We start from the raw sequence: 12,667 nt of genomic DNA on the forward strand, positions 1-12,667 counted from the left end.
CTGCCATCTATTGGAATTATGTAGCAACTGCAGTAGTACTGAATAATGTGTAATTCCTTACTAAAGTAGTAATTATTAACATTTTCTAGCTCATTTCACCACTTACAACCATAAAATAACCATTGATAGCATAACTTACAATGAAACTGACATCAACCAAAAACACCATACAATTAGTTCATTATTTTAAAACATGAACTATTTATTTAGATTGGTGACATTATCTGTTAGACAAAGAAGAGCTCTCCAGAAGGTACCAAAACATTCAAAGGACATTTTCTCAAAAGTGAGGTTACAAGTTATTAAACAATAAAATGTAATTTACCAACATTTCTGAAAAGTGATGTATAGTATTTTGGAATGAAGCACTTCTTATGTTTCCCCATCTGAGCTCAGAGTAGTTGAGAGATGTAATGTCTGTCTCTGTTGTGTTGAAGACCAATCAAGCAGGAGAGACCAGCCTCCCCTGTTCCCAGCTGTGTGTCCATGAAGAGTGACCAGTCTATACTTCAACCTATACAGTTTAGAGAGGGAGACTTTTCTACTGAACAAAGGTAAGAAGAACTCACAGGTCCTGGTCAGTGAGTTAAACAACACTGTCTCTAGTCATTTCTCCTCTCCCATTTTCCCATTTATTGTTGTTGTTTTCATAATCCATAGACTCATCCTTTTGTCCATTTTCGTTGTCCTAAAACAATATTAAACAACACCACATTCCGTCTGTGTGTTTGTGTGTGTGTTCGTGCGTGTGTGTGTACTCCCCGGATGAGGAGATGTAATCTCTATCCTGATTGTCTAGTCACTTTTATACTTACCTACATGTACATATTACGTCAACTACCTGGTACCCCTGCACATTGACTCAGTACTGGTACTCCTTATAGTCTCATTATTACCTCAACTACCTGGTACCCCTGCACATTGACTCAGTACTGGTTCTCCTTAAAACCTCATTATTACCTCAACTACCTGGTACCCTGCACATTGACTCAGTACTGGTTCTCCTTATAGTCTCATTATTACCTCAACTACCTGGTACCCCTGCACATTGACTCAGTACTGGTACTCCTTATAGTCTCATTATTACCTCAACTACCTGGTACCCTGCACATTGACTCAGTACTGGTACTCCTTATAGTCTCATTATTACCTCAACTACCTGGTACCCTGCACATTGACTCAGTACTGGTTCTCCTTATAGTCTCATTATTACCTCAACTACCTGGTACCCTGCACATTGACTCAGTACTGCTACTCCTTATAGCCTCATTATTACCTCAACTACCTGGTACCCTGCACATTGACTCAGTACTGGTACTCCTTATAGTCTCATTATTACCTCAACTACCTGGTACCCTGCACATTGACTCAGTACTGGTACTCCTTATAGTCTCATTATTACCTCAACTACCTGGTACCCTGCACATTGACTCAGTACTGGTTCTCCTTATAGTCTCATTATTACCTCAACTACCTGGTACCCTGCACATTGACTCAGTACTGGTTCTCCTTATAGTCTCATTATTACCTCAACTACCTGGTACCCTGCACATTGACTCAGTACTGGTTCTCCTTATAGTCTCATTATTACCTCAACTACCTGGTACCCCTGCACATGTAAATAGTTCTGTGCTACTAAACCTTAATACTTCCAAAAGATTTAGTATCAACAGAAGTGTACGACAGGGATGCCCAATTTCGCCATTTTTATTCATTTTGGTTGTGGAACTTCTATCTCTAGATATTCTGAATGATGCAAATCTGCATGGCTTATTTTAACAAAGGAATCAAAATCTCCCAACTGGCCGATGATACTAATCTTTTCTTAAGAGACAAAGACCAGGTCACCCTTAATGCTCTAACTGCATTTTCTATTGCATCAGGATTAAAACTGAATGTTTCTAAATGTGAAATCTTATGTTTATTTGACTCTGATGAATAAAGTAATTGAAAATATTCCTGTAAAGGACTGTGTTAAATATTTAGGAATTCATCTGTCAAAAAAACACTTAGTCAGACAACAGAATTTCTCTACTAAAATTAAGAGAACTAAAAATATATTTAATAATTGGCTACAAAGAGATCTTTCTATACTTGGGAGAGTACTTCTGTCCAAGGCAGAGGGACTGTTTCGTTTTGTGTACCCCTCATTATCGTTATGTGTAAATCCAAATCCATGATGTGTAATTCCTTACTAAAGTAGTATTACTCAGAATTGTCAAATATAACATTTTCTAGTTAATTTTGCCACTTACAACCATAAAACAACAATTTATTGCATAACAAAAAATGAAACTGACATAAACCAAAACATTTTACATTTAGTTCATTAATTTAGTTAATTATTTAAAAAATAATTTATTTAGATGGGTGACATTATCTGCCAAAATAACAGCGCTGTAGACAAAGAAGAGCTCTCCAGTAGGTACTAAAACATTCAAAGGACATTTTCTCAAACGTGAGGTTACAAGTTAATCACCGTTCAAAACATAATTACTTTCCCATTGTTCCTCAACTGTAGTGTCTGATATATTATGTTCTAGTATAGAACAGTATTTATAGATGATATACCATTTTCTAGCCCTGAAACTTTGGTCCAATGTGAAAAACACCATTGCAAATTTTCAAGTGGTTCGACATATGACCAATTCGAGCCGGTCGTTCACATTTGACTGTACAAAACCTAACAGTACTACTGATTTCTCTGAGAGTGAGGCAGATATATATTATTACTGTGTAAAACCTAGCAGTACTACTGATTTCTCTGAGAGTGAGGCAGATATATATTGTTACTGTGTGAAACCTAGCAGTACTACTGATTTCACTGAGAGTGAGACAGGTATATATTATTACTGTGTAAAACCTAGCAGTACTACTGATTTCTCTGAGAGTGAGACAGATATATAGTATTACTGTGTAAAACCTAGCAGTACTACTGATTTCACTGAGAGAGAGGCAGATATATATTGTTACTGTGTGAAACCTAGCAGTACTACTGATTTCACTGAGAGTGAGGCAGATATATATTATTACTGTGTAAAACCTAGCAGTACTACTGATTTCTCTGAGAGTGATGCAGATATATAGTATTACTGTGTAAAACCTAGCAGTACTACTGATTTCACTGAGAGAGAGGCAGATATATATTATTACTGTGTAAAACCTAGCAGTACTACTGATTTCTCTGAGAGTGAGGCAGATATATATTATTACTGTGTAAAACCTAGCAGTACTACTGATTTATCTGAGAGTGAGACAGATATATATTATTACTGTATAAAACCTAGCAGTACTACTGATTTATCTGAGAGTGAGGCAGATATATATTATTACTGTGTAAAACCTAGCAGTACTACTGATTTCTCTGAGAGTGAGACAGATATATATTATTACTGTGTAAAACCTAGCAGTACTACTGATTTCTCTGAGAGTGAGGCAGATATATATTATTACTGTGTAAAACCTAGCAGTACTACTGATTTCTCTGAGAGTGAGACAGATATATATTATTACTGTGTAAAACCTAGCAGTACTACTGATTTCTCTGAGAGTGAGGCAGATATATATTATTACTGTGTAAAACCTAGCAGTACTAATGATTTCTCAGAGTGAGGCAGATATATAGCATTTGGAAAAAAAATATGATTATTTGTCTCTCTGAAATGAAACCATCAAGTGATAGATTTTATACAAATACATGTCTGTTATTGAACATAATTTATTATTAGAAAAAAACATCTCATTCATAAAATAAAAAACACACCAATCTCTTCCATAATGTCTTTACACTAAAAGCTCATTTACCACATTTCTGAAAATGGATACACAGCGTTTTGGAATTAAACTCTTCTCATGTTTCCCCATCTGAGCTCAGAGTAGATGAGAGATGTAATGTTTGTCTCTGTTGTGTTGAAGACCAATCAAGCAGGAGAGACCAGCCTCCCCTGTTCCCAGCTGTGTGTCCATGAAGAGTGACCAGTCTATGGGTCAACCTATATCCTTTAGAGAGGGAGACTTTTCTACTGAACAAAGGTAAGAAGAACTCAAGGGTCCTGGTCAGTGAGTTAAACAACACTGTCTCTAGTCATTTCTCCTCTCCCATTTTCCAATTTATTGTTGTTGTTTTTCATAATCCATAGGCTAGTCCTTTTGTCCATTTTCATAGTCCTAAAACAATATTAAACAAACACAACATTCCCTCCCTGTGTGTGTGTGTGTGTGTGTGTGTGTGTGTGTGTGTGTGTGTGTGTGTGTGTGTGTGTGTGTGTGTGTGTGTGTGTGTGTGTGTGTGTGTGTGTGTGTGTGTGTGTGTGTGTGTGTGTGTGTGTGTGTGTGTGTGTGTGTGTGTGTGTGTGTGTGTGTGTGTGTGTGTGTGTGTGTGTGTGTGCATTCCTTGGATGAGGAGAAGTAAACGCTATCCTGATTGCCTTGTATATTGTAGCCCTACGTAGATGTACATATTACCTACATTGAAATATCATTGACTCAGTACTGGTCTCATTATTGTTTTTTTAGCACATTTTTTCATACTTTTAACTGCATTGTTGGGAAATAGCTCATCAGTCAGCATTTCACAGTAAAGTTTACACCTGTTGTATTCGGCTCATGTGAGAAATACAATTTGATCTGATTTGAAGCTCATTGGCAGAAACACGTCGTTGGGTGTAACGGTCGTCTCGTGCTGAAGAGATCATGTTAGGATGTTGAAGCACGGTGGCTAGAAAAACTCCCTAGAAAGTTACGAACCTAAAGAACCTGGGAAGAAACCTAGAGAGGAACCAGGCTCTGAGGGGTGACCAGTCCTCTTCTGTCTGTGCTGGGTAGAGAGGATCCAGGCTCTGAGGGGTGACCAGTCCTCTTCTGTCTGTACTGGGTAGAGAGGAACCAGGCTCTGAGGGATGACCAGTCCTCTTCTGTCTGTACTGTGTAGAGAGGAACCAGGCTCTGAGGGGTGACCAGTCCTCTTCTGTATGTGCTGGAGAGAGATTACACGGCCATTAAGTTCAGATCATTCTTCAAGATGTTCAAATGTTCATACACTACTAGAAGGGTCAAACAATAATCACACTGGTTATAGAGGGTGCAATTGGTCAGTACCCCAGGAGTAAACCTGCCTCACCCAATGTGATAGGGAATCACTATTATTTTTAATTATAGAACACATTCAAGAACCACCAGAAGCTAACCAGCTAATTAGCTAAAAGCTATTTAGTCATTGCTAGCCACTGCTAGCGGCTTTTACCTTCTGCACAGATACCAGCCCTGTTTTTAGCCTGGCAAATACTCGCCAGTCTACCAGCATCGGACTGTCTCTCCACAACAACACCGGATTCGTAATACCAGGACCACTACTTCTGATCTTCACAGCTAGCTTGCACCCACCTTGGAACCCAGTACCAAAGCCCACCTCCCGGCCTACTCAGCTGTTCACCCAAACCCCACTCATACACGGCTAGAGCCCAATACTCCACCGGATCCTTGCTGTAAGCTCTGGACCTTGGCACCGGATCACCGCTGCTACCGATTGGCTATATTGGCTAACGCCACTGCCACGAAACTAGCACCAGTTAGCCGTGAGCCAGGCGCATCTCCGGCCAGGCAAACTAAATTCTACAATACCTCTTTCGCCATCTGGCTTGGATTCTCTGTCGACACGGCGCCCCGCCGCACCACCACGACTGGTCTGCCGACGAATATTCTATCCGCTGTGCCTTCAACCGGCCTCCGTCTGAGCAGACCCCCCTACCACCCCCAGGCTACTAACTTTAAACGCTGTGTCGCCCGCGTGCTAGCGTAGTGGTGGCTCCCTGTTCCATCTACTGCTGCCCCCTGGACACAATGATCACTTGGCTACATAGCTGATGCCTGCTGGACTGTCCATTAATCACGGTACTCCATTCTGTTTATTTATTTTATCTGTCGGCCCCAGCCGCGAACTCAGTCTCTGTGTGTAGTTAATCCGACCCTCTCTGCCTAGTCATCGCCATTTTACCTGCTGTTGTTGTGTTAGCTGATTAGCTGTTGTTGTCTCACCTGTTGTTTTAGCTAGCTCTCCCAATCAACACCTGCGATTACTTTATGCCTCGCTGCATGTCTCTCTCAAATGTCAATATGCCTTGTATACTGTTGTTCAGGTTAGTTATCATTGTTTTAGTTTACAATGGAGCCCCTAGTTCCACTCTTCATACCTCTGATACCTCTTTTGTCCGACCTCCCACACGTGGTGACCTCACCAATTATAACCAGCATGTCCAGAGATACAACCTCTCTTATCATCACCCAGTGCCTGGGCTTACCTCCGCTGTACCCTCACCCCACCATACCCGTCTGCACATTATGCCCTGAATATATTCTACCACGCCCAGAAATCTGCTCTTTTTATTCTTTGTCCCCAACGCTCTAGGCGACCAGTTTTGATAGCCTTTAGCCGCACCCTCATCCTTCTCCTCCTCTGTTCCTCAGGTGATGTGGAGGTAAACCCAGGCCCTGCATGTCCCCAGGCACCCTCATTTGTTTACTTCTGTGATCGAAAAAGCCTTGGTTTCATGCATGTCAACATCAGAAGCCTCCTCCCTAAGTTTGTTTTACTCACTGATTTAGCACACTCTGCCAACCCTGATGTCCTTGCCGTGTCTGAATCCTGGCTTAGGAAGGCCACCAAAAATTCGGAGATTTCCATACCCAACTATAACATTTTCCGTCAAGATAGAACTGCCAAAGGGGAAGGAGTTAGCCTGCAAAGTAATGTCATACTTTCCAGGTCCATACCCAAACAGTTCGAACTTCTAATTAAAAAAATTAATCTCTCCAGAAATAAGTCTCTCACTGTTGCCGCCTGCTACCGACCCCCCTCAGCTCCCAGCTGTGCCCTGGACACCATTTGTGAATTAATCGCCCCCCATCTAGCTTCTGTTAGGTGACCTAAACTGGGATATGCTTAACACCCCGGCAGTCCTACAATCTAAGCTAGATGCCCTCAATCTCAGACAAATCATCAAGGAACCCACCAGCTACAACCCTAAATCTGTAAAGATGGGCACCCTCATAGACATTATCCTGACCAACTTGCCCCCCAAATACACCTCTGCCGTCTTCAATCAGGATCTCAGCGATCACTTCCTCATTGCCTGTATCCGCTATGGGTCCGCAGTCAAACGACCACCCCTCATCACTGTCAAACGCTCCCTAAAACACTTCTGCGAGCAGGCCTTTCTTATCGACCTGACCCGGGTATCCTGGAAGGATATTGACCTCATCCCGTCAGTTGAGGATGCCTGGTCATTCTTTAAAAGTAAATTCCTCACCATCTTAGATAAGCATGCTCCGTTCAAAAAATGCAGAACTAAGAACAGATACAGCCCTTGGTTCACTCCAGACCTGACTGCCCTCGACCAGCACAAAAACATCCTGTGGCGGACTGCAATAGCATTGAATAGTCCCCGCGATATGCAACTGTTCAGGGAAGTCAGGAACCAATACACGCAGTCAGTCAGGAAAGCAAAGGCCAGCTTTTTCAAGCAGAAATGTCCATCCTGTAGCTCTAACTCCAAAACGTTCTGGGACACTAAAGTCCATGGAGAACAAGAGCACCTCCTCCCAGCTGCCCACTGCACTGAGGCTAGGTAACACAGTCACCACCGATAAATCCATGATAATCGAAAAATTTAACAAGCATTTCTCAACGGCTGGCCATGCCTTCCTCCTGGCTACTCCAACCTCGGCCAACAGCTCCGCCACCCCCGCAGCTACTCGCCCAAGCCTCCCCAGCTTCTCCTTTACCCAAATCCAGATAGCAGATGTTCTGAAAGAGCTGCAATACCTGGACCCATACAAATCAGCTGGGCTTGACAATCTGGACCCTCTATTTCTGAAACTATCCGCCGCCATTGTCGCAACCCTTATTACCAGCCTTTTCAACCTCTCTTTCGTATCATCTGAGATCCCGAAGGATTGGAAATTTGCCGCGGTCATCACCCTCTTCAAAGGGTGAGACACCCTGGACCCAAACTGTTACAGACCTATATCCATCCTGCCCTGCCTATCTAAGGTCTTCGAAAGCCAAGTTAACAAACAGATCACTGACCATCTCGAATCCCACCGTACCTTCTCCGTGTGCAATCTGGTTTCCGAGTCGGTCACGGGTGCACCTCAGCCACGCTCAAGGTACTAAACGATATCATAACCGCCATCGATAAAAGACAGTACTGTGCAGCCATCTTCATCGACCTTGCTGCGGGCGATTCCCTGATCCACCTCTACGAAGAAAACACCATTCTGTATACTACTAGCCCTTCCTTGGACACTGTACTATCTAACCTCCAAACAAGCTTCAATGCCATACAACGCTCCTTCTGTGGCCTCCAACTGCTCTCAAACGCTAGTAAAACCAAATGTATGCTTTTCAACCATTCGCTGCCTGCACCCGCACCTCCGACTAGCATCACCACCCTGGATGGTTCCGACCTTGAATATGTGGACATCTATAAGTACCTAGGTGTCTGGCTAGACTGTAAACTCTCCTTCTAGACTCATATCAAACATATCCAATCCAAAATCAAATCCAGAGTCGGCTTTCTATTTCGCAACAAAGCCTCCTTCACTCACGCCGCCAAACTTACCCTAGTAGAACTGACTATCCTACCGATCCTAGACTTCGGCGATATCATCTACAAAATAGTTTCCAATACTCTACTCAGCAAATTAGATGCTGTTTATCACAATGCCAACCGTTGTGTTACTAAAGCACCTTATACCACCCACCACTGCGAACTGTATGCTCTAGTCGGCTGGCCCTCGCTACATATTCGTCGCCAGACCCACTGGCTCCAGGTCATCTACAAGTCCATGCTAGGTAAAGCTCCGCCTTATCTCAGTTCACTGGTCACGATGGCAACACCTACCCGTTGCACGTGCTCCAGCAGGTGTATCTCACTGATCATCCCTAAAGCAAACACCTCATTTGGCCGCTTTTCCTTCCAGTTCTCTGCTAACTGTGACTGGAACGAATTGCAAAAATCGCTGAATTTGGAGACTCTTATCTCCCTCACCAACTTTAAACATCTGCTATCTGCGCAGCTAACCGATCGCTGCAGCTGTACATAGTCCATCTGTAAATAGCCCACCCATTTTTACCTACCTCATCCCCATACTGTTTTTATTTTGTTTACTTTTCTGCACTTTTGCACACCAGTATCTCTACATGCACATCATCATCTGCTCATTTATCACTCTAGTGTTAATCTGCTAAATTGTGATTATTCGCTCCTATGGCATATTTATTGCCTACCTCCTCATGCCTTTTGCACACAATGTATATAGACTATTTTTTTCCTACTGTGTTATTGACTTGTTTATTGTTTACTCCATGTGTAACTCTGTGTTGCTGTCTGTTCACACTGCAATGCTTTATCTTGGCCAGGTCGCAGTTGTAAATGAAAACTTGTTCTCAACTAGCCTCCCTGGTTAAATAAAGGTGTTCTCAACTAGCCTACCTGGTTAAATAAAGGTGTTCTCAACTGGCCTACCTGGTTAAATAAAGGAGAAATAAAAATAAAAATGTTGGTTGTCTTTTCATAGCCGAGCATTCAGAGGTATTGTCACGACTTCCGCCGAAGTCGGTCCCTCTCCTTGTTCGGGCAGCGTTCGGCGGCCGACGTCACCGGTCTTCTAGCCATCGCCGATCCACTTTTCATTTTCCATTTGTTTTGTCTCGTCTTCCCACACACCTGGTTTCTATTCCATCATTACATGTTGTGTATTTAACTCTCTGTTCCCCCATGTCCTTGTCCGTAATTGTTTATTGTAGTGCTTGTGCACATGATGATGATGATGCTGGTGTGTAACAGGTTTTGTTTACCCATTCATTTATTTATTATTATTTATGTTTACGGTGGTTTTATGTATTGATCTGCGCCGTTGTAAATCTGTTTTTGCTCTCCTGACTTCTCTGCCGCCACTTAGAGAGAGAGCGCGAGAGAGCGAGAGAGAGCAGGTTCGGGTTCATATCCTCAGTCAGACCAGTAGAAACTGGATCAGCAGCACTACAAGGTATCACGTCTGGTGGATCATGTACTCATCATGATACTGATAGGATCTGAAGAAGGGGATCGCTGCTCTCGGATCAGTTTTCTCCATTCAAATCTTTCCTTAATATAAGAATATTTTGAAGATAAATACACAACGCAGAGTTTGAGAGTTTGAGAGGACGAGAGTACTAGAGTACTAATGGTCAGTAGAGTACTAGAGTACTAATGGTCAGTAGAGTACTTGAGTACTAATGGTCAGTAGAGTACTAGAGTACTAATGGTCAGTAGAGTACTAGAGTACTAATGGTCAGTAGAGTACTAGAGTACTAATGGTCAGTAGAGTACTAGAGTACTAATGGTTAATAGAGTACTAGAGTACTAATGGTCAGTAGAGTACTAGAGTACTAATGGTCAGTAGAGTACTAGAGTACTAATGGTCAGTAGAGTACTAGAGTACTAATGGTCAGTAGAGTACTAGAGTACTAATGGTCAGTAGAGTACTAGAGTACTAATGGTCAGTAGAGTACTAGAGTACTAATGGTCAGTAGCGAATTGTAAACAGGAGTTGGGTTTCAGTTCAACATCTGTTAGAATCTGTGGAATGTCACTCCTGAACTCAGAGAGGACTTCTGATTGGTCAACCCCAGGCAGGGGGGGGGGGGTTATATATATATATATGTTGGAATGTCACTCCTGAACTCAGAGCGACATGTGCTACGTGGGCCACATTGTCATTGGTCTGTACATTGAGTCGAGAGCAGGATACTTGTTAAACGGCCATTGGCCAAGTTGTCCTGCAAGGACTTCTGATTGGTCAACCCCAGGCTAGGGTGGGGGGGTTATAAATGGCATCCTGTTCCTTTGTTCAGTGGAGAAAAGCTGAGGACAGGGGAGACTGAAGATCTGAACATCTACCTCCCAGCTTAACATCTTGATTTGTCCTCTCTGAATAAACCTCTTCTTCTCTTCTTTGCTTTGGAGTTTGTGTTATTGAAGAATAACATCAATTGTTAACATTAACATTATAATTAGTTCACAATACTGACCACAGATCAGCTTCTATTTGCACCTATGGCTGCAGATATTGAGGTGGCTAATTCTAATGCTGATAAAAAAATCTCAGATTAACACATCATTGCGCATATGTTATAAAATATTTTGAGAACAATAACAGACAGTAGCCTACAAGTAGCAAAATATAACTCAATATATGGGACATGGAATATATTTCAACATGATTGAAACAGGCCTAAAGCCTAATGTTTATATTTTAATGCAGTCATCTTGGTTTTCATATAAAGAAAATGTGTATAGATCCCTTGTTTGAATCAATTGTCAACTTTGTATTTGTAGTCAATTTTCTGAATTTGTCGGTCACAGAGAGACGGATAAACCATGTGATTCTATGTTTAGCAGAGATCTTCTGTGTATAAAGTCACGTGGAAGGGCAAAAAAACATCTAAAAACACAATCAGCTGATCTACGAGGCAGGTGGTAGATTACTCAGCTGTTCTACGAGTGGTGTTAGATTACTCAGCTGTTCTGCGAGTGGTGTTAGATTACTCAGCTGTTTTAGTGGTCTGAGGCAGGTGTTAGATTACTCAGCTGTTCTAGTGGTCCGAGGCAGGTGTTAGATTACTCAGCTGTTCTAGTGGTCCGAGGCAGGTGGTAGATTACTCAGCTGTTCTAGTGGTCCGAGGCAGGTGTTAGATTACTCAGCTGTTCTAGTGGTCTGAGACAGGTGGTAGATTACTCAGCTGTTCTAGTGGTCCGAGGCAGGTGGTAGATTACTCAGCTGTTCTAGTGGTCTGAGGTAGGTGGTAGATTACTCAGCTGTTCTAGTGGTCTGAGGCAGGTGGTAGATTACTCAGCTGTTCTAGTGGTCTGAGGCAGGTGGTAGATTACTCAGCTGTTCTAGTGGTCTGAGGCAGGTGGTAGATTACTCAGCTGTTCTAGTGGTCTGAGGCAGGTGGTATATTACTCAGCTGTTCTACGAGTGGTGTTAGATTACTCAGCTGTTCTAGTGGTCTGAGGCAGGTGTTAGATTACTCAGCTGTTCTAGTGGTCTGAGGCAGGTGTTAGATTACTCAGCTGTTCTAGTGGTCTGAGGCAGGTGGTAGATTACTCAGCTGTTCTAGTGGTCTGAGGCAGGTGTTGGATTACTCAGCTGTTCTACGAGTGGTGTTAGATTACTCAGCTGTTCTAGTGGTCTGAGGCAGGTGTTAGATTACTCAGCTGTTCTAGTGGTCCGAGGCAGGTGTTAGATTACTCAGCTGTTCTAGTGGTCCGAGGCAGGTGGTAGATTACTCAGCTGTTCTAGTGGTCCGAGGCAGGTGTTAGATTACTCAGCTGTTCTAGTGGTCTGAGACAGGTGGTAGATTACTCAGCTGTTCTAGTGGTCCGAGGCAGGTGGTAGATTACTCAGCTGTTCTAGTGGTCTGAGGTAGGTGGTAGATTACTCAGCTGTTCTAGTGGTCTGAGGCAGGTGGTAGATTACTCAGCTGTTCTAGTGGTCTGAGGCAGGTGGTAGATTACTCAGCTGTTCTAGTGGTCTGAGGCAGGTGGTAGATTACTCAGCTGTTCTAGTGGTCTGAGGCAGGTGGTAGATTACTCAGCTGTTCTACGAGTGGTGTTAGATTAAT

At 42.7% G+C, this 12,667-nt stretch overlaps 1 protein-coding gene across 1 annotated transcript in view; it reads left to right on the top strand.

The window, feature by feature from the left end:
• The window catches only part of LOC139405168 (NLR family CARD domain-containing protein 3-like), a 457,948-nt gene that overhangs the window by 341,056 nt on the left and 104,225 nt on the right, over positions 1-12,667 (top strand). The window contains exon 4 of the mRNA XM_071147586.1: positions 3,916-4,032. Within this exon, the coding sequence (XP_071003687.1) occupies positions 3,916-4,032 (117 nt within the window). The remainder of the gene's footprint in view (positions 1-3,915; positions 4,033-12,667) is intronic.

The sequence above is a fragment of the Oncorhynchus clarkii genome, unplaced genomic scaffold, assembly GCF_045791955.1.
Source record: "Oncorhynchus clarkii lewisi isolate Uvic-CL-2024 unplaced genomic scaffold, UVic_Ocla_1.0 unplaced_contig_8549_pilon_pilon, whole genome shotgun sequence".
Classification (NCBI taxonomy): Eukaryota; Metazoa; Chordata; class Actinopteri; order Salmoniformes; family Salmonidae; genus Oncorhynchus; species Oncorhynchus clarkii.